The sequence below is a fragment of the Lontra canadensis genome, unplaced genomic scaffold (assembly GCF_010015895.1).
Source record: "Lontra canadensis isolate GAN:19392208 unplaced genomic scaffold, GSC_riverotter_1.0 scaffold110, whole genome shotgun sequence".
Lineage (NCBI taxonomy): Eukaryota > Metazoa > Chordata > Mammalia > Carnivora > Mustelidae > Lontra > Lontra canadensis.
In genome coordinates, this window is record NW_022631104.1 from 1756645 (window position 1) to 1778543 (window position 21899).

Sequence of the window (21899 nt, forward strand, 5' to 3'; positions counted from 1 at the left end):
AATACACTTGAGGTAGTGTTATGAGCTATTTAAAAAAAAAATAAGCAGGGTGACGTGGTAAAGGATGAAGGGGTTTGGCGCGGGGGCTACTTAAAAAAGGAGCCCTCTTTGAGAATGGCAAGATGGTATCAGAGCTTGAAAAAGAAAATTACTACAGGCAGAAGCAGCAGCATGTGCAAAGGTTCTGCGGTGGGAGCGGGCTTACTGGAGGATAGAAAGAAGGCTAGTTCGGCTCAGGGATGAGACAGGACAGGGACCAACTGAGGGTACCCGTGGTTAGCGTGTAGGTCGGAGAGGCGCGACGCCTCAGATCCCAAGGATTCCAGGAGCCCGGGTGGGAGGGCGGGATTTCAGTCACCTCTTGGGAAGCCAGTGAAGGGCTTTACGCAGGGAGTGGGATTATATTTATATATATATTATATAGTTACTAATATTATTAGTATTACTAACCGACTTATATCTGAAAAGACTCTGGTTGCTTTGCACAGAGGGGACTGCCCAGGGGCCACAAGAGAAGCCGCGAAGAGGCCATAGGAGAGAAGGGGGGCCGGGACCGGAGGGACCCTGGAGACGGAGAAATAGAGAAAAAACCAGCCGTACGGGGTTCATGTTTGGAGAGGAAATACGTAAGGGTGACCCTTAGCCTTGACTTTTCTTCGGGTTGTGAGGTCGCCCTCGTGCAAGACAAGCACACAGAGAGGTGTTGGAGCGTTCCGAGGCCGCACCGGGGGACGGCGGCACGGACGCAGCAGGGTCTGGCAGCTCGGAGAGGCAGCGTGCGGCGGCCGCGGTGGAGGCCTCGGGGACCCCGGCGGCTCGTCTCCCTGCAGGCCGGGCGCTGTCGGAGCTCGTGTTTGAGGAGTGCCCGGACCGCCGCCTGGGCGTCGCCACCGCAGCACACACGCCCCAGAGCGCTGCCCACCCGACCTCCGAGCGTCCGGGCCCGGGACGCGTCTGCTGAGCCCCCGGCCGCGGGCTCCTTTTGTCCGGCCCACGTGGCCCGCCCGCGCCCCGGCCGACCCGCCCGCGCATGCTCCCTCGTGCGCGGCGCGCAGAGCCCCGCCTCCGGCCGCCCAGTGCGCAGGGCCGCGGCCCCCTCCTCACGCCCCCTCCCCACCAGGCGCCCGTCGCTGTGCGTTTGCGTCATCGCGCCACGCCACCACGGGAGCTCAGGCGAAGATGGCGGCAGCCGTTCTGAGCGGGCCCTCGGCGGGCTCCGCGGCCGGGGTGCCCGGCGGGACGGGGGCTCTGTCGGCGGTGGGCTCGGGCCCGCGTCTCCGCCTGCTGCTGCTGGAGAGCGTGTCCGGGCTGCTGCAGCCGCGCGCGGGGGGGCGCCGTGGCGCCCGTGCATCCCCCGGTGCGCTCGGCCCCGCACTTGCCCGGGCTCATGTGCCTCCTGCGACTGCATGGGACGGTGGGCGGGGCCCAGGTGAGTGCGGCCCGCGTGCCCGCGGCCCTGCCGGGGAGCTGGCGCCGCTGCGGGGCCGCGGGGCGCGGGGGCGGCGGGGAGGGCGGGCTGGAAGGGCTGGGGGCTTCTGCCGCAGCCCGTGTCGGTCTGGGCGACGTTCACGCCGTTGGCGGAAACTCCGGGGTGGGAGGAGGGGCCTCGCTGCTCCGCCGCTGGGCTGTTGGCAGTCGCTCGGGACTGTGGGTTCGAGTCCAGGCCCCGCAGCTCAGCTGCACGATCTTCCCTCTCCCCTTCGCGGTCTGGTTGTGGGATTGTTCCGACCGAATGAACAGACGTGGACGACGAATGTTGACCGAGGCCCTCCCGAGCCGGACTCTCGGGCGCTCCACTCGCAGATGCGGTGGTGCTGAACACCGTGTCTGGAAACAGTGAGAGTGGCGTGGCCGGGACCCCTCACCTGACCCCGAGGACTGCGGAGGTTTTCCTGAGGCGCTGGAGCTTAAGCCGACATCCTCCCCCGTCCCGGGAAGAGCAGGGGGTTGGCTAGGGAAAGGAAATGGGAGAAGTCCACGTGGGAAGGTCCTGTGGCAGGAGGGGCATCGCGTGTGGGGCTCGGAGGCGGTGGGGACCAGCGTGGGCACAGTGAGGCTGGTGCGGTGCGGGGCAGAGCCTTGTAGACTGGTTTAGAAGAGGTTCTTCTAAGGACCCGCAAACTAGAAACCCAAATGTCCACCAAAACACGTTCGTGCTCCCATGCCTTCCTCATGTTCAGTCCCTTTGATTTTATTACCCAATTAGCTTTCAGATCTGTCCACTCCTTTCCATATCCTTCCTGGCGTGTTCCAGTGTTAGCTTGAACCCCGCTCTCTCGCCCAGGTGAAGGCCCTGCGTGTAGAAAGGCATAGTGTGTCCAACGCCACGTCTAAGGGTGGGTGGGTGCTCCTTTCATATCCCCTGCCCTCCGTCCTCGACTCGGCCCTCCCCAAATTCTACCCACCCCTCAAGATCCATATACATGAGGTCTTCTTTGTCCCATCTTTGTTCCTCAGACCTCCCTAGCACCCTGCTTCCTTCCAGCAGGAGGGTTGTCACAACCTTGGGTGTTTCTCTGGTCTGAGTCCCAGAGTTATCAGGAACGGTCTCATCGCTGACACTGATGTTACTCCCCACCATTGAGGGTGACAGAACCGTACCTCTGCCATTCAGCCCACTTTGGGAAGTGGGAGCTGATGACGCATTTTCTTGTCTCAATCTCCCACCTTCTAATCCACATGCGTTTCTGAAACGTTGTCTCTTCTGCCTATACACGTGTGGTTTCTTTCCTTGTCCCAAGTTTTCCCTCCTCCCTCGAGACGAGTCCGTGAACCCAACGTCTTATTTTCTCCCAAGTGTCTAAAGCCTGGCAGAATTTCGAGCAAAGCTAAAGGTGATGTGGGAATCTAGACTCCCCCTTTAATATTGTCCGTGCCACATTCTGGGGCATAGCCTGCCTTTTTTCTTGCTAACGTCTCTTGTCTCTCGTATTGGATCCTGGGTTCGTTGGGCTCACAGTGCCGCCTGGAGGGTTTGCTTTGCGTCTGCCTGTTTTCATTCAAACAATACCGAGGTGCTGTTACGCAGTAACTATTGTTCTCGTCTCTGGTAGACACATAGGCGTGGTCTTTTCCCTTGGAGAATTTCTAGTCTAATTGAGATGAGAAATGAAAGTAAGGAAATAGGCTTGGAGCTTATTGGAAAGACAAATAGAACCATCGATTGGGCCATCTGTTTTGGCTGAATCACCAACTTGCTTTCCTATAGGTGGCGGGAACTCAGTTGTTGCACAGTGAAACTGTGCCCAGTTGCTGGTGTGGATTATAGCAAGACTTGTCTCCTTGCCTTGGTCTTGTGGCATTTCACTCGTTTCTCTCATGGCAGCCGGAGTGAGCTTGCTCCAGGAAAACCCTGATGCCGTTTGCCGGGGTTTACGATCCTCTCTAGCTGGGCTTTCTTGGCTTTGGGCCTTTGCACTGTTCTCCGCTTGGGGTCCCTCCCCGTGCTGCTGCCCTGCTCCCTGGAAAAATCTTTTCAGTTCTGTGCTTTTCACTGCCTTTGGGGAACCCTTCCAAACCTTTACCCGTGATTAGCTGTCCTTTCTTACAACATAGTGAAATGATATATTTATTCGTTTCACGTGTTTATATAACCTTCTTCCCTTACCAAACAGCTAGGCTTTGATTTGCTCTATTTTATATGTAATGAAAAAAGATGGAACTCGGGGCATCTGGGTGGCTCAGTGGGTTAAGCCTCTGCCTTTGGCTCAGGTCATGGTCTCAGGGCCCTGGGATCGAGCCCTGCATTGGGCTCTCTGCTCAGCGGGGAGCCCCCCCCCCCGCCTCTCTGCCTACTTGTGATATCTCTCTTTCTGTCAAATAAATAAATAAAATCTAAGAAAAAAAAAGAACTTAGTTCGGAGTACACAAAGGTAGAGAAAATAGTATTTTGAGGGATGCCTGGGTGGCTCAGGTCATGCTTCCTGGGTTCTGGGACAGAGTCCCACATTGGTCGAACTCCCTGCTCAGCCGGGAGCCTGCGTCTCCCTCTGCCTTCCGCTCTGCCTCTTGTGCTTGCTCTCTCTGTCAAATAAATAAATAAAATCTTTAAAAAAAACCAAACCAGTATTTTGAACCATCCCACCCTATGCTGTCCCTGTCACCCAAATTTAACAATGGATGTTTTACCAAATGGTTTCATGCCCACCGTCCCAACTCTGCTCTCCTCCCCCAGCATTTTAAAGCAAATCCCACATCTCATTTTGCTTGTAACTGCGTGTTCTTAGAAGGATGGAATGTCTTATTCTGCTTTTATCCCCAGGGCTTTGTACTCTTCTGTGCCCCAGTCAGTAGCCACTGATCTGCTTAAAAATATCAATAAAAGGGGCACCGGCTGGCTCAGTCCGTAGAGCAGGTGACTCTTGATCTCAGGGTCATGAGTTCAAGTCCCATGCTGGGCATGGAGTCGACATAAAAAAAAAAGTATATCAATAAAATGACAACATTCTTTTGCTGAAAAACGCACAGTAATCCCTATCTTGTGTGGCCTCTGCTGACCTCCTGACTTCATCTCGCACCGCTCCCTGTCTGTGTGGACCCCGCTTCAGCCGCCCAAGCTCACCTTGTTTCTGGAGTTGCTGGGACCCTTGCTCACCAGCTCCTGGGTGCTTCTCTGGGAAACTCGGGAAGCTTGTGGAGGGTGAACTTCCCACTTAAGTCTCAGCTTCTGTGCGCCTGTTTCACAGGAGTCTTTCCTGACCACCGCACCCCAGTCCGCCCTGACGTAGACATTCTCTGACGCATTGTCCTGTTCGGTTTTCTTCCCAGCATTGATCACCACTGGAAGGAAATAAACCTATGTCTTATCTGTCACATTCTTTGTTCTCTTCTTACCCAGTTTAAGCTCCGTTATAATCCCTTTGCTGCCCCTCCTGTCATTGTACTTGCGGGCTTGTACCTCCTCTGAGGTGAATTTAACTGTTCATTCTGTGCGTGCGCCTGCGTAGCCCAGCGTGGCTTCAAGACAGGTGTCCTTGCAGACTGTCACTTAGCACTCACGGCCGTCATCGTCTGCAGTGGACCCTAGTGTTGCCCAGCATCCCCACCACGTTTCTGCTTCCCCAGACAGCCTCTAACTGCCTCTTTGCACCCTCCTGGTTAGATGTTCACTTGCATCCTGTCTCACTGAGAAGGTAGAAGCCGTCAGATGGGTGGCCCTGTTGGTTCCCACCGGGTTCACTAAGTCTGTGTCCATACGCTCTGCCTTCCCTCCCACGCTAAGGGGTGAGCTGCTCCATGCCCCTGTCCCCCCACTTCACCAGCTCTCCCCACTGTTGGAGCATTTCATCCCGCACTGCCCCAGGTGGCTTTAACACGCCCCTCCCTGGCCCCGCTGTCTCCTGCCCCATTTCTTTTCTTGGCAAGACTCCTCAAAAGAATTGTACTTGATGTCCCCAGTTCTCTTGTTTCTTCTTCTTTTTTTTAAATACCATTGCTGGGGCGCCTGGGTGGCTCAGTGGGTTAAGCCTCTGCTTTCACCTCAGGTCATGATCCCAGGGTCCTGGGATCCAGCCCCAATCAGGCTCTCTGCTCAGCAGGGAGCCTGCTTCCTCCTCCCTTTCTGCCTGCCTCTCTGCCTACTTGTGATCTCTCTCTGTCAAATAAATAATAAATAAATCTTTAAAAAAAATACTATTGCTTTGAAATAACTTAGAGTTTATGGAAAATTTGAAAGAATAATTAAAATAATCCCCATAGACCCTTCACCTCTATGCTCTACATGTCAACGTTTTATTTTATTTGTTTACGTTTAAAAGATTTATTTACGCATTTTAGAGGGCAAGGGAGGGAGAGGGACCAGCAGGCTCCCAGCTGGAGATCCTGACCTGAGCTGAAACCCAGAGTTGATGCCTTAACCTGCAGTTCGCCTCCTTGCTGTCCTGTCGCGGACGCGTGGAGCCGCTCAGCCATTGCTGTGATCAATTTCATGTATTTATTTTGATTACTGTTATTTTTAAAGGTTTAATTTTTTAAGTAATTTCTACACCCCACGCAGGGCTGGAGCTTGCAGCCCCGAGGTTAAGAGTCACGCGCTCCCTCGCCCTTGGCGGCCGCGCGCCCGCCGTGATGGGTGTAGAATGGCTCATTCCTCCAGAAGGAAGCCCTGGGCCCCCGTGGTCCCTGACTGCTTCCCTATGGCTGTGCTCTACTCTTTGTCTCTCGGTTTGCCTGTCTCGACTGGCTCATGGGAACAAATTCTACACGTGGTGTTTCGGGTCTGGCTGCTTTCGTGTAGCATCACGTTTTGAACGCTCGTCCGTGTCCCAGAGCTTCATTATTATTATTACTATTACTATTATTTTATTTTATTTATTTTTTAAAGATTTTATTTGTTTATATGACAGAGATCACAAGTAGGCAGAGAGGCAGGCAGAGAGAGGAGGGAAGCAGGCTCTCCGTGGAGCAAAGAGCCCGATGCGGGGCTCGATCCCAGGACCCTGGGATCATGACCTGAGCTGAAGCCATAGGCTTAACTTACTGAGCCACCCAGGCGCCCCTATTATTATTATTTTTTAATACGGCCACTCACTCTTCCGTCGTGTGGGTCTGTGGTCCATCGGCCGGTGCGTGGGCCCTGGGGTGGTTCTACTCTTGGGCTGTCAGGAAGGACGCTGGGAAGCGTCACGTGCGAGTCTCGGCAGAACTGGGTTCTCAGTTGTCTTAGGGCTGTCCCCGGGGCGGGAAGTGCTGGGTCATGTGACCTTCGGAGATGCTGCCAGAATGTTCTGAAGTGGCTGCACCATCTTCTCTTCCTTCAGCAGAGTATTCAGATAGGGGTGCGTCTCACTTTCCATTCGCTCGAGGGCGTCCCCAGAGAGGGCTTCTGTGCCTGCTGCTCGCTGACCTGACCTCCCTCCCCCACGCCAGGTGCTCGGCTCCTTCCCAAGTCTGCTTTAGGCCACCCCATGGCCCTCGGCGCCATCCCACTCACTAGTGTTGGGTCATTTGTGTATTTTCTGCCCTGTGCATCTAGCACACACGTTCCCCAGCACCTAGAGCAATGTCCCACGTGAGGTCGACCTTGAATACGTATTGACTGAAGAAGCAAGTCAACATTTCCGACGTGAGAGCGGGGACCTTGTTGATTTTGTCCGGCTCTGGATCCCTTCATCCGTCGCCGTGTGTCCCGTGTGTGTTGGGAGAATGAGTGACGGGCACGGTTGGGGGGCCCAGGGGTCATGCGAGGAGCTCGGCCTTCCGCGGGGCAGCAGGGTACTCTTGGGAGGCCTGGGAGGAAACCTGTGTCAGGGCCCCCAGAATGTGCGGGAAGGAGGCTCTGGCTGACTGGGTCAGTGTTGGCATCGGCTAATGGCTCTGAGGAAGCCGGGAACAGGATGTGGAGGGTTTGGGGGTGAAGGCCGGGGGTAACAGATGGGGTCAGCGTCCGTCCAGCAAGTGTGTGTGGCATCTGCTCTGTGCTGGGCGCTGCTCGGGGACACTGAGCTGGGATGTGGGTCTCGGAGGTCTGGTCGCCGGGCTGTTTTGGGCTGTCCTCTGCGCGGCACTAACCTGCTGGGTGGGAGGCAGGAGAAGGGGTCAGGCAGGATGGGGCCTGGAGGAAGGCCCCGAGGCACGGGCTGCTGAGTGTCAGCTGCTGGAAATGGGGCCTTGGGGCTCAGGGGAGGCTTCATAGGTGCGGGCAGGGAAGGGCCCAGAGAAGCGCCCCTGCCGCCATCAGCATCCTGTTCCTGACCCACTTCCCTGTTTGCTCCCCCAGAACCTGTCCGCCGTTGGGGCGCTGGTGGGTCTCAGTAACGCACGGCTCGGTTCCATCAAAACTCGGTGAGTCTTTAAGCCTCATTTTTCCATGTGGTGGTTCCTCAAGAAGCGAGCTGTCCATCTGGCCATCCATCCATGGTCAGCACCCTGTGGACTCAAGAGACTTCTCGTCGAGAGGGTGGAGGGTTTCCTTCTTCCCGTGGGCTCCCATGGGGTGAGCCCCGACTGCTCCGGCCCCGGCTCGTCCTTCATGGGACCACCTCCGTTCCCAGCGTCCTCGCTGCTTGCATCTCACCAGAGCCCTCCAGGCATTTCGGGAGTCAGAAAGCGCTGAGGGTCTGGAAGGGGCGTCAGCTTTGGCCCCCGGCGCACCAGCGTGGTGACCGGTGTTCTCGGGGGCGTGGCTGCCGCTGCGGGCTGTCACTGGCTGCTTCCCTGGCAGGTTTGAGGGCCTGTGTCTGCTGTCCCTGCTGGTGGGAGAGAGCCCCACGGAGATGTTCCAGCAGCACTGCGTGTCCTGGCTCCGGAGCATTCAGCAGGTGCTACAGGTAAGGGGTCACACCCCCGCCGGCCGGGGCCTGGAGTCCTGAGGACGCGGAGTCTCGAGGACAGGGGCAGGAGAGGCAGTGTCCTGACAGCACGGAGCGCGAGCTTCAGGTGCAAACACGGCAGTAAACTTTCTGACGTTTTTATCCAGGGGGTGTTTTAAATCATTTGACCTTCACACACTTGAATCACTGACGGATTTCACTTCCTCGCTAGCTTTTCTAACAAGCGACATTGCGAAAGTTCCTTTTTCCGGGTGTTTTATTTTTATGTATTGTTTGCTTGGGTGTTTTGTTTTGTTTTTTGTCTTTTTTTGCTGCTCCCTTTTTCTCTTTCAGCATTTTCAGTTTTTTTCTAACCTGCTTTGATGGTCTCCCCACTTCGTTCTTCTGCAAGCACATTCTGAGCACGGGGGCCTGAGTGCTAAGCTCTAGGGGCACCGTGGTCGGGTGACCCTGGCCCCGCTGGCATGGTTCTCAGAGTCCAGCATGGGGTGTTGAGGGACTTTTCAAGAAGTAAATGTCTGCAGAAAATAAATTAAAAAAAAAAACACAGCACAGTTTTACTCAGAAAATGCAGCATGTGAACCACGCCCAGTTAGCTGGTACTCATGTTTCCAGAGCATGTGTTCTGAGCAGGTCAGTAAATCGCACTTACCTGGCTACCGCCGTGGAAATCTGTAAATCCACGTACCGGCGGGAGACGTGGTGCAGTTCTCCTGTCTGAATTCCCCCACGGTCAGAGCCTTGTCCTCTGCACGGCCCTCGCAGCTCGTCGTCCTTTGTTTGCGTGACTGCAAGCGTGCGTGACAGCGTTTGGATCGCAGCCAGGTTTGATTGGTCTCTGAAATTTTGAGCTCCTGAGAACAACTTCAGGGGGTTGTACCGAGTAGGTGCTGAAGGCCTCAGTATGACAGGATTCTGTCTGCCCAGAAATTCTGTAAATACACTGCTGACCGTGTGATCAAAGGCTGTGTTCTGTCTCTGGCCAAACCTCTTTTTTTTTTTTTTTTTAAGAATTTATTTATTTGTTTGACAGAGATCACAAGTAGGCAGAGGGACAGGCAGAGAGAGAGGGAGAAGCAGGCTCCCCGCTGAGCAGAGAGCCCGATGCGGGGCTCGATCCCAGAACCCTGAGATCATGACCTGAGCCGAAGGCAGAGGCTTTAACCCACTGAGCCACTCAGGCGCCCCTCTGGCCAAGCCTTCTTCAGGAAAATTTTCATCATTCAAGTGCAGCTGACATGCGGGGTTGTGTTCGTTTCGGTGTACCCACCGGGGCTCGAGAGTTCCTGTGCTCTGCTCCGGGGTGCAGATAGGAAGCGTTCTGGCTTTGCAAACCACATATGCTTTCTGTTGCATTTTCTTTCTTTTTTCCTTTTCCAACTGTTTAAAAATGTAAAACTCCTGTTCTAGCTTATGGGCTATGCGAAAACAGGCCGTACAGACCATACAGTTGCTGATGCCTTTCCCAGTGGGAGAGGCTTTTCTAGAATAATCGCATTGTGGGGCGCCCAGCCAGCCCGTCAGGAGGGCCAGCCCGTCAGGAGAGTGTGTGACTCCACGTGGGGCATGCTGTCCTGCCCGGCGGGGCGTGGAGTGGCTTACAGACAGAAGGGAAGGCGCCCTAGGTGTGGCGCGGCACGCCGCTGCCAGGACGTGGGGTGAGGAGCACAGTCTCTGTGGACCAGTGGTTCACGGAGGGCTTCTCCGAGCTGATGGGGCTAAGAACGTGTTGATAAGTGTGCAAAAGCCCCGAGAGGACAGGAGTTTGGCCCAGTTGGAGAATTACAAGCAAGCTGGTGTGGCCGAGCGGGGTTGATGAGATGCCACTGGGGACGGGGGGTAGGGAGGGATGTGGGGACCGAACAACGTGTGGGGGCCTGGGGCATGTTAGGGAGCTCGGTGTTTGTTGTTGGAACACTGGGAAGTCATGGGAGGTGTGTTTTTTTTTTTGTTTTGTTTTTTTTTTTTTTAAGATTTTATTTACTCATTAGAGAGAGATTGAGTATGAGTCAGGGATAAGGGCAGGGGTAGAGGGAGAAGCAGACTCCCTGCTGAGCAGGGAGCCTGACACGGGGCTCGATCCCAGGACTCAGGGATCATGACCTGAGCCAAAGGCAGACGCTTCACCTACAAGCCCCTCAGGCGCCCCTCATGGAAGGTTTTGAGTAGGGGTGAGGAGGAGATGGTGGTGGTGGTGACGTGATCAGATTCTCAGTTGGAAGTACTACCTCGGCTGCTGTTTGGAGAAAGAACTAGAAAGGAGCCAGATTGCAAGCAGAAAGACCTCGTAGAGGGGAAACCTCCTGGTAGCTTGTGCTGGGGAGGAGGCCGCGGAAAGGATGAGAAGTTGAGTCCAGGAGAGGCTTAGAGGCAAAGTGGACAGGTCCCGATGGTGAAACAGGTACGTGCGGGACAATCCCGGATTTCCGAGCGCTGGGACGGTCAGGCTGGGAGGGGAGGGGGGCAGCCTGGGGAGGTAGGCCTTGGCCACTCCCTTAGTGAGCATAGCCCTGAGCAGGTGCGAGCGGCAGCCCACGGGCTCGGTGGGTTTGGGGGGGCAGTGGAGGCTCAGGTGAGGATGAACTCGGGCACTTCCGTGGACAGCGTGGGAAGATGCGCCCCTGACTGCGGCCAGGTAGGGGAGGGGAGCCGACAGGACGGGGCATTGCACCGCAGACGGCATGGCAGGGCTGTGGGTTGGGTGGTGTACAGGGAAGGGGCAGGACCCGTGTGTTTCTGCGGCTCAGAGTTGGAGCGAGGTGAGGACGGAATGCTGGGTTTCGGATGTAGCAGCTCAGGGGTTAGGAGACTGGCAGAGCGCGGACACGGGTCGGGAGTGGGTACACACGTGGGGGAGCCAGGCAGTCCCGATGCTGGGCTCCCATGGGAGGGAATTGCGCAGTAACCGCGGGCAGGTGTGTGGGGCTTGGGAAGGGTATTTACGGAGGGGGTGCTTGTGTGCGGAGGACTCTGCAGGACTAGCTGGACATGCGGGACAGGCGCTGGGGGACAGTCCACGCACAGGGTGACAGGATGGGGGAGAGGGAGGTGAGAACGAAGGGACGGTTTCAGGTGTGGCCGGGGACTCCTGCCTGTCCCAGGGCTTCCGTCGTCTGTGAAGGTGGCAGCAGCGGGAGGAGGGGTGACCAGAGGGGGCGTTAATGGGACCGAAATGCAGTGTCAGAGGCACTTGTTCTTCCTTTCTTTTTTTAAATTTCTTTTTTGTTTTTTAACTTAAATTCAGTTAGACAGCACATAGTATATCATTAGTTTGCAGACGTGGAGTTCGGCGTTCCATCAGTGGTGTGGAACACCCGGTGCTGATCACATCATGCGCCCCCACCGAGCCCCGCACCAGTTGGCCCAGCCCCAGCCCTCCCTGTGCTTACTTGCTCACTGATGAGCCGTACTTGTTTTGTGGCCGGACGGCCTCGGGTCTGGCGGGAGGTCGGTGCCAACTATTTCCTGTGTACACGTTGATTTTCCAGGGAAGTCCTAGATCCACACTGTTTTCTCCTCCACGAGTCCAGGGTAGGTGTGAGCCAGGCTGAAGCCCGCTTGGCGACATGGGGCGGCTTCGCTGTGGCCGCAGCTGTTTCCAGGGCGAGAAGGGCGCTTCTCTGTTCCTAACAGGGGAGCGCAGTCGAGAGAACCACTCGCCATCTCCCGTTAGTCAGATCTGTAAGGCCTGGTTTTGTTTCTTTCCCAGCACATTCAGGGCTCCAGATGCCCGTGGTACTAAAGCCTAGACATGTGTCCTTTCTGTAGACACGCTACATTGGGGTTCCCAGTGTCCCAGTGGGTGTGTGGGCAACAGTGTGTGGTGTTCCTTGGAAGCCCCATGCTGGCCTGCCTCCCAGGCCACCGCCTCTTGGTGACTGCAGAGGTGAGCTCAGGAGCGTGGGGTTCGTTGCTTTTAGTCCCAGGACCCGCCCCCCACGATGGAGCTGGCTGTGGCCGTCCTGAGGGACCTGCTCCGCTATGCAGCCCAGCTGCCTACGCTCTTCCGGGACATCTCCATGAACCACCTCCCCGGCCTCCTCACCTCCCTGCTGGGCCTCAGGCCAGAGGTGAGACCCCTCCCCCACCCAACCGACCCCAGCCCGCACAGTGCTCTCCCTCCAGCGGGTCGGAGTGCAGGGAGCAGGCGGGAGAGGGAGGAGAGGTAGGGCCGAGGACAGTGTGGCGGGGGATGGTGAGTGTGTGGGGTCCCGGGGGTGTTGGGCTCTGCGCCTCGGCCTGACTCTCCGTTCCGCCCACAGTGTGAGCTCTCAGCGCTGGAGGGCATGAAGGCCTGCATGACCTACTTTCCTCGGGCCTGTGGGTCTCTCAAAGTAAGTATTCCCCGAAAGGCCTTTTCCACCCGCGTAACCCTCGCTCGCTGTCTTAGCTCAGAGCCCACAGCGGAGAATTCGGAGCACCTGTCTGCCGAGCGCACGGTCCTGTCCCCGCAGATGGCTCTGTGCCTCCTGCTGGCTCTCCGGGCTCACAGAGAAACGGACTTGCCTGTGCTTGGTGAAGATCGGAACCCACGTCTGATGCCAAAACCCTTAACCTAGACTCCTTCTCCCGTCTGCCCTGCCCGTTCTCCTCCCATCCTGTCTCACTTGCTGCCTACGGCTCTTGCCGTTTCCTCCAGGAAGCCTTCCTGACTGACTGCTTTCCTGTATTAACACGTAGTCCCGACTAAACTATGTCATGACCTGTATGGGGTTTTTTGGCTTGTGGTTTTTCTGTTTTTTTTTTTTTTTTAAGATTTTATTTATTTGACAGAGAGACAGTGAGAGAGGGAACACAAGTGGGAGAAGCAGGGTTCCCACGGAGCAGGGAACCTGATGTGGGGCTTGATCCCAGGACTCTGGGATCATGACCTGAGCCAAAGGCAGATGCTTAATGACTGAGCCACCCACGCGCCCCTTTGCTTGTTTTTTTAACCAAAGTTTTACTGAGTTCTGTAAACTCTCCCTTTCTTTTAAAATGCTCTAAGGGAGCTGCTTGCGTGCCACAGGCTGGGTCTCTGTGCCCGAGCTCGCTCTGGTCGGTGGTCAGAGGGGCGAGGCGTTCCTGTGGGTCTCGTTGGTTCAGCTCTGAGTGGGCATGTCTGTCTGCCTGCACGCCCCCCCACCTTTGGGTTCAAACTGTCGGGGCCTCTGGGATGCCCATGTTCCCTGCGCTGGTGCCTCTTGGTTGTCCCTTTGAGCATGGAGGAGAATTCAGCCTTGAGTTTCTGAGGCCAGGCCCGAGGTTCCAGGGTGCTTTACAGAGCTAACAGCTTTTCCAGATGTTGCTACAGGGCGGGCGGGTGTGCTTTTATTTTGCTAAGAGTAAGGTGTCATGTGGAGAAGGGCCGTCTGCGGAGGGTTCTGGCTTTGTGGGCTACCAGCCTGTCTGTGGGAAAATGCAAGACTCCCGGGCGGTTTGTACCTGGAGGCTCTTGCCGTGGGGACTGAGGACAGGATAGGTGCCGTGGGAGTGTCTGTCCTTGGCTTGGTGCGGAAGCTCCCAGTGCAGCGGCGGTCTCGCAGGGTCTCCCGGTCCGGGCTGCTGCGCCCCTGCCTTCTGAGGCTGGGAGGTGAGTCCGCAGGGCCTCTGCCTTTCCTCGCCGAGGTGATGAGTGCTTTGTGGCCTGAGACATGGGGGCCACGCCCCATGGGCACACTGCTTGCTCGCAGGTCAGGTGGAGTGTCTTGCAGGAGCCCCCACTCCTTGCATCTCCTGGGGCCATGCTTTGCCGCACTCCCGGACATGGCCCACAGCCCGCCCTATGCCGCGCTCTCAGGGGGGGGGGGGGGGGGAGCAGGAGCAGGAGTGGAGCGAGAGGGCAGGGCGCCCCGGGGTCAGGCCTTTGGCCGCCCTCCGGGAAACGTCCTCGGGAAAGCGGGTCAGTCAGGAGACCTGTGTGCGGTTGCTATTCTTGGTCTGAAGCATCCCGAAGCCTCCCGCATTGCTGGGAAAGTGCCCTCCAGCCCCCCCCACCCTCCGCGTCCCCGGGAGTGGTTCCAGGCCTTGTACCCCAGGGTCAGCGAGAGCAGCACTTGGCTGGCGGTCTGTGAGTCCTAAAGGGTGATGTGGGAAGCCCCACGAGGTTCCCGCCACGGGGCAGGTGTGGGGGAGGCTGGGAGGCTGGGCCTCCATCCCGAAGTGCCTCCGCGTGCCTGACGCCACAGCCCACGGTTCCTCTGCGAGTTCACCCTCGTGTGCGAGATGCCCCGTCCTCACGGGGTCCCTACTCCCCAGCCTGGGGTCCAGGGCCTCCGTGCGCTCCCGACCGTGCGTCTCCCCGCTGGTCCTACCCCGTGGGTGTCCTTCCTCTCAGCCCCGCTGGCTGCTGGCCCGCCCCGCCTCCCAGCACCCGCCCCCGGGGGCTCACGTCTTGGGTCCTTCTGATGCCCTCTCACTTCCCCTGGAGCCGGGGACCCCGTTTCACGCCTTCTTTGTGTCCACCTCAGTGTTCTTGCCCTTGTTTGGGCCACGGACTCCTTCCCAGAGTGCTTCTGAGTTCCGGAAGCACATGGAATTGCAGGGGAGGCCGACTCTGATGAGAAGGTGCGTTCCGAGGAGTGTGATAGAGCCGCGCGTCTCACTGTTAGCAAGTCAGACGCCGAGATCGTAGCTCTAACAGCGCCTGAAATTCCGAGTTAGTGATGTACGTGACCAGTGTTTCCAGATGCCTGCGAATTAGAACCAGAGGTGGAAAGGCGTGGTTTCCCCTGGTGGCAGGCAGAGATGCTGCTGCTGCTGCTGCTGGGTTCTCCGCCCACGTTTGTGGTTATCTTACAGGCTAGTGAAATGGAAAATGTTTCTTGCCAGCTGCGTTTGCAGGCCCCCTGGATTCTAGCCCCTGGGAGCTGGTGGCTTTGCCGCGGCCGGCCGAGCGGGTGTTTGCCTGTGGCCAGGCTGCTCTGACCTGTGCTGACCCGCGCACCCCTGCCTGGGGCCTCTCTCCCCGACTCACATCTTTGCCTGGTCGAAGCTGGAGGAACAGGACTGTCATTTTGCAGAAGTGGGCCTGAGGGAGCCCAGTGTCTGTGGCGGGACGGGGAGGCGAGCTGAGGACGAGGGCCGACTGTCAGCAGGTCTGCTCACAGGCTGGGCGCTGCGGGTCCTGTGTCTGCAGGAGACAGAAAGCTGGGTTTCGTTCTGCTGCTGGCAGTGGACCAGGGTGTTCCTCTCTGGCCCTTGACTCACCAGCCTCTTCCTCTCTTTCCCCCGACCCAGGGCAAGCTGGCCTCGTTTTTCCTGTCCCGGGTGGATGCCCTGAGCCCCCAGCTCCAGCAGGTATAGGGAAGAGAGGGAGGCGGAGAGCCCCTGGGGTCTGAGCTGGAGCTTCTGTTCTCTCTTGGCTTTTCTCTCTGTTGCCACCGTCGGATCGGGTTCTCGCTTCCCTCCCGTTTCGTGCACAAGATGCTCACCTCCAACTCCTCTGCCTTGCTGTCCTTTCTGCTCCACTCTGAGCTCTCTTGGCACGTGGGGGTCGTCAGGCTGCGGGGCTGGCCCGGGGTCCCGTCCGACTGCGTCTGACCTCTCTCCTGCAGCTGGCCTGCGAGTGCTACTCCAAGCTGCCCTCTCTGGGCGCCGGCTTCTCGCAGGGCCTGAAGCACACGGAGAGCTGGGAGCAGGAGCTGCGCAGCCTGCTGGCCTCCCTGCACAGCCTGCTGGGGGCCCTGTACGAGGGCGCAGAGACCGGTACGGACCGGGGGCCTGCGGTGGGGAGGGGAGTGGGCAGTGGGTTTCCGCCTCCACAAGGGAGGCAGGAGGGGCGGATAAGGGTGTCAGGGCGCGACGTCCTCGTGTTTCCCTGCAGCCCCCATGCAGTATGAGGGCCCCGGCGTGGAGATGCTGCTCACACCCTCGGAGGACGGGGACGCCCATGTCCTGCTGCGGCTCCGGCAGCGCTTCTGCGGACTGGCCCGCTGCCTGGGGCTCATGCTCAGGTGCGTGGGGGACCAGGGGGCGGGGCCGTCCTCATCAGGACGGGGTGGAGCGGCGGCAGCTGGGGGCGCGGTCAAGCTGGGGAGCCCACGCTGAGGACCGGTCTGCTCTCCTCCCCTTTAGCTCAGAGTTCGGGGCTCCCGTGTCCGTCCCTGTGCAGGAAATCCTGGACGTCATCTGCCGGGCCCTCAGTATCAGTGCCAAGAGCATCGTGAGTGGAGCTGGCGCTCTGCATGGTGTCCTCTGGCTGGGCGGGGGGTGGGGGCAGTGCGGGAGCCGCCCCTCCCACAGCGGCGTCCCCTGAGACTGTCCCGGTCAGCCCCCTTTCTCTGGCTGGGTGCCACCGCTCCCGGTGCTTGTCCTGACATGTGCCCACTGGGGCACGTCGGCTCCAGTTCTCAGGACACGTCCAGCGGGTGCTTCCCTGGGGTCGGGGTGAACCTGGGGCTCAGCGGGGTCACGGCTGAGAGGTCCAGTCACGCTCCCCGTCGTCCTCTCCCAGGTCTGTTTTAGAAGACGGGGTCTTTCCTGGTGGGCCAGCGGGGCGTGTGGGCCCCTTTCTGTGCACACACGTGTTTCTGTGTCCCTGTCTGTCTCGGCGTGGCCGCCCCCCCACTCCTGCCATGTTTTCCCACAGAGCTTGCTTGGAGACGGCCCCCTGCGGCTGCTGCTTCTGCCTTCTATCCACCTGGACGCCCTGGACCTGCTGTCTGCGCTCATCCTCGCGTGAGTGGGAGAGGACGGGGCGGTTGGGGGACGAGGACGCACTGGGAGCGGAGCTCACTGTTCTCTCTTCACTCTCAGGTGTGGAGGCCGCCTCTTGCGTTTCGGGGCCCTGATCAGCCGCCTGCTTCCCCAGGTCCTCAATGCCTGGAACCTTGGTAGGGATACCCTCTCCCCGGGCCAGGAGAGGCCGTACAGGTGACCGTGAGGGCGGGCGCGTACCAGAGAGCACGGGCTGGGGGCTCCGAGGGCGTCCCCCTCATGGACTGCTCTCTGCTCCCGCCGTAGCACCGTGCGGGCCAAGGTGTATGCCGTGCTGGAGCTGTGGGTTCAGGTGTGTGGGGCCTCGGCTGGAGTGCTGCAGGGGGGCGCCTCCGGAGAGGCCCTGCTCTCCCACCTGCTCAGCGACATCTCCCCGCCGGCCGACACCCTGAAGGTGAGTGAGTGCCCTGCTCCTGGCCCAGGACTCTCGTCTGGCACCCTTGCTGGAGCGAGCCTGCCTGCTAGAAGCCATCTCCTGCTGCCCTCCCGCTTCCTTGTTGGTCTGGGGCTGGCGACTTAGTGTCTGTCCTCCACCAGCTGCGCAGCCCGCGGGGGAGCCCAGATGGGGGGCTGCAGTCCGGGAAGCCCAGCGCTCCCAAGAAGCTGAAGCTGGACATGGGGGAGGCCGCGGCCCCACCCAGCCACCGGAAGGGGGACAGTAATGCCAACAGTGACGTGTGTGCAGCTGCGCTGAGAGGTGGGAGAGGCCGTGCCCTGCGGCCCTGGGTGCGGGCAGGGTGGTGTTGGACGTGCGGGGGGTCCTGCCTCATCGGTGGTCTGGGCCCCGCTGCTGGCCCTGCAGACTCTCGCTTGGCTCTGGCTGTGTCTCTGCTGGCCGCGGCCTCATGCGCCCCGTTACAGAGGGCAGGAGTGGGGCGGTTTGGCCGGGCTGGCCGCAGTGGAGGCTCAGTGTGGGCTGCGAGCACCCGATCCACGGCCAGCCCGCCCCTGTGACCCCCCTCTCCTTCCCTAGGTCTCAGCCGGACCGTCCTCATGTGTGGGCCCCTCATCAAGGAGGAGACTCACAGGGTCAGTGGGTACGGGGGCGCTATCTGCATGGGGGCCGCCCCCAGGGGTCGGGTGTCAGCCCTGGGAGCCAGCGCCGTGGGGGGATTGGGTGGTCTGAGCGCCATCTCCGAGTGTGCTCCGTGTTCTTCCCAGAGACTGCACGAGCTGGTCCTCCCCCTGGTCATGGGGGTCCAGCAGGGCGAGGCCCTGGGCAGCTCCCCGTATACCAGCTCCCGCTGCCGCCGGGAGCTCTACCGCCTGCTGCTGGCGCTCCTGCTGGCCCCAGCTCCCCGCTGCCCGCCTCCCCTCTCCTGCGCAGTGCAAGCCTTCTCCCTCGGCCAGCGAGAGGACAGCCTCGAGGTAGCTGCCCCTTGGCCCCCCCCATCCCCCCCCGCGTCTGGAGACAGGGGCCTCCCCCTCTGGTGCCTCATGCTCACATCTGCCCTTGGCCTCTTCCTCAGGTGGCGTCTTTCTGCTCAGAAGCTCTGGTGACCTGTGCTGCCCTGACCCACCCCCGGGTCCCTCCCCTGCAGTCCGTGGGCCCTGCCTGCCCTACGCCTGCCCCAGTCCCCCCTCCTGAGGCCCCATCTCCATTCAGGGCGCCCCCCTTCCATCCCCCGGGCCCCATGCCCTCAGTGGGCCCCATGCCCTCAGTGGGCCCCATGCCTTCGGCAGGTGCCATGCCCCCCAACGGGCCCCTTGCCACCAGCGGGCCCCATGCCTCCGACACGCCCTGGACCTCCAGCAGCCAACCACTTAGGCCTCTCCGTCCCAGGCCTGGTGTCTGTACCCCCTCGGCTCCTTCCGGGCCCAGAGAACCATCGGGCAGGCTCCAACGAGGACCCCGTCCTCGCCCCTAGTGGCACTCCTCCGCCCACCATACCCCCAGATGAGACTTTTGGGGGCAGAGTGCCCAGGCCGGCCTTTGTCCACTATGATAAGGAGGAGGCATCCGACGTGGAGATCTCCTTGGAAAGCGACTCTGACGACAGCGTGGTGATCGTCCCCGAGGGGCTGCCGCCCCTGCCGCCCCTGCCCCCCTCGGGCACCACACCCCCGCCCGTGGCTCCAGCCGGCCCGCCGACAGCCTCCCCTCCTGGGCCGGCCAAAGAGGAGCCCAAGGAGCTTCCCGCGGCCCCGGGGCCTCTCCCGCCCCCCCCGCCCCCCCCCTGTGCCGGGCCCCGTGGCGCTGCCACCTCCCCAGCTGGTCCCTGAAGGGACTCCTGGCAGTGGAGGACCCCCCGGCCTGGAGGAAGACCTGACGGTCATTAACATCAACAGCAGCGACGAGGAGGAGGAGGAGGAGGAGGAAGAGGAGGAAGAGGAGGAAGAGGAAGAAGAGGAGGAGGAGGACTTTGAGGAGGAGGAGGAGGACGAGGAGGAGTATTTTGAGGAGGAAGAAGAAGAAGAAGAGGAGTTCGAGGAGGAGTTTGAGGAAGAGGAAGGAGAGTTGGAGGAGGAGGAGGAGGAGGAGGACGAGGAGGAGGAGGAGGAGCTGGAGGAGCTGGAGGAGGTGGAGTTCGGCCCGGCAGGGGCGCCGGCGGAGGAGAGCGGGCCCCCACCGCCGAGCCCGCCCCCGGAGCTGCCCCCCGCCCAGTCCCCGAAGGCACAGCCAGAGCCCGAAGGGGAGCCCGGGCTGCTGCTAGAGGTGGAGGAGCCGGGGGCCGAGGAGGGGCCGGGGGCCGAGGCTGCCCCCACGCTGGTCCCTGAGGTGCTCCCCTCCCAGGGGGAGGGTCCACGGGACGTGAAGAGTCCCCCAGCTGGGCCACCTCCCCAGGAGCTCGTGGAAGAGGAAACCTCTGCTCCCCCGACCCTGCTGGAGGAGGGGACTGAGAGCAGGGGTGACGAGGTGCCAGTCCCCCCTGAGACACCTGCCACGGCAGACGTGGAGGCGGAGGCGGAGACAGAGACGGCCGCCCTCCCCGAGAAGGTAGGAGGGCAGGGGAGGGGGCTCAGCTCTGGGTCTGTCCTTCTGCGTGCCTGTGTGTGTGACTGTTTCCAATCTTAACGTCTTTGTGCCGAAAAGGAGCAGGATGACACGGCCGCCATGTTGGCTGACTTCATCGATTGTCCCCCTGATGACGAGAAGCCACCACTGGCCCCGGAGCCTGATTCCTAGTCCTTTCCTGCCCCCCCCCCCCTGGTTTCCAATAAAGTTTTGTCCTGGGAGATCACCTGCCGCCCGCCTCTTGCACCGCTGCGTTCCCGGCCAGAAGTTCCGCCGCCTGCGGGCTTCCCAAGGTACTCGTAGTGCTCCCTGTGCGTCTGCACAGCGGCCCGTGCTCCCCAGCGGCCCGGCTGCCCCGCGTCATCCCACTGTCCGCCCTTGGTGCTGCCGGCGGTTGAGACCACGAGTAAGGAGCGGGGCTGCTTGTCAGAGCCTAGGGTGGGCGTGTGGGAGGTCAGAGCACTGTGTGTCCCAGAGAGTGAGAGTGTGTAAATACGTGTGCTCCCGTTCCCCCAAAACCCCGGGCTGGAAACCGCGTGACGGGAGGTAGACAGATGTGAAAGGTATGGAGGTGTGAGCCCTGTTCCCGGGCTGGGCCTTCTTGTGACCAGATCCGCGCCCCCCACCCCCGGGGAGCTGTGGCCACGGCCCAGCCAGCAAACATGTCACGTCTCGACCTCTTTGGGGCTCTTGTATGTGTGTGGGAGCAAGACGGGCGTCCGTCTGCTGCGGCGTGAGCACAAGTCGAGGGCCCCGGAGATGCAGACAGGGGAGCTCATCTTCCTGAGTGTGCGTGTCCTGAAGGCCCTCGTTAGGCCGATTTTTGGCAACTTACTCAGGTTTACAAAACCTTTTCCCCAACCTGCTATCTTGAGAAACCCCAAGCCTGTGGAAGGGCTGGAAGAAGAGGGTGGCCATCTCGTAGAGTCCCCGGTCGCGGAGGTTAGTCCGTATTCGTCTCCGTGTAGCTGTGCTGCGTGTGGACCCGCGCGTCCGCACACGCGAACCTCTGCCTGTAGCAGTGTGTTCACGTCTGGACCTACCTTTTTTTCATGGCATCGTGTAAAAGTCTGTTTGCAGACCTGGTCCTTGTCCTCTGAATTCGTCAGTGTTTTTTGCTGAGATTAAGGTCGTTTTTCTAGGTAATCACGATACCACCGTCAAAGCTGTGGTAAGAGCCCAGGAGCAAGGGTGGGTGCCCTGAGACAGGTGCGCGGGTGTGGACAGGGACGTGCCCTCTGGGTCATGTGCTCCTGCGGGGTTGGGTGGCTGTGCGGGGACAGGGATGGGCGTGCAGGGTGGGGCTGAGGGGCTGGTGAGTGCGTGGGACGGGTGCGCGCCCTGAGATGGGTGCACACCCTGGGACGGGTGCGCACACACGCAGGCATGTGCGGCCTTCCCTTCAGCGGTCCTGGGGATGGTGGTGCCTTACCACCAAGGATGGACCCATCTCACGGAGTCGCGATGTGGTTATTCATCAGACACCGAGTACCGGCTGTGTAATAGCTACTGCATTCTCCTTAATCCGTGTTTTAGAAATGCCTCCAGGTCACAGGAGATTCTGGAGGAGCACAGAGGGTGTGGGGGCAGCCCCCCATTTCCTCTCCCAGTTGTCTCTGCGTGGTTAGGGCACAGTGTCGAGACTAGGGTTTGCTGCTGGTACAGTGATGGGCGGTTTCACTGGCAGCAGGCAGGGCAGCGCACAAAATGCAGAAACCCCCCCCCTCCAGCCGGGGCTGAGCTTCCGGACGCTGTGGGGCAGGGCAGAGAGCAGATGGGCGCCGAGAGTGAGCAGGTGCTGGGTTTGCAGCGGGGAGAGGGGAACTGGGGTGCGGGGGCGTGTTTTCAACATTTGATGAGAATTTTCAGACGTCGAAAGTGCAGGATTTACACAGCGCATGGACGTGCCCACCGTGTTCCTGCACCTGGGCACGTGTGTGTGCATACCTGTGTGTGTGTGTACCTGTGTGTGTGCG

General features: G+C 59.8%; 1 protein-coding gene across 1 annotated transcript; it reads left to right on the top strand.

Moving 5' to 3' along the window:
• The first annotated feature begins 1152 nt into the window (after positions 1-1152).
• Positions 1153-20104, top strand: PELP1 (proline, glutamate and leucine rich protein 1). The gene is given in 20 exon segments (XM_032839995.1): positions 1153-1326; positions 1328-1429; positions 7718-7782; positions 8162-8267; positions 12191-12340; positions 12533-12604; positions 15489-15548; positions 15806-15956; positions 16075-16204; positions 16326-16413; positions 16840-16928; positions 17007-17123; positions 17214-17361; positions 17505-17664; positions 17941-17996; positions 18129-18335; positions 18437-18649; positions 18651-19135; positions 19137-19905; positions 20002-20104. Coding segments are annotated over 20 exon segments (3408 nt in total). The 5' UTR covers positions 1153-1179; the 3' UTR covers positions 20095-20104.
• Positions 20105-21899: the final 1795 nt, after the last annotated feature.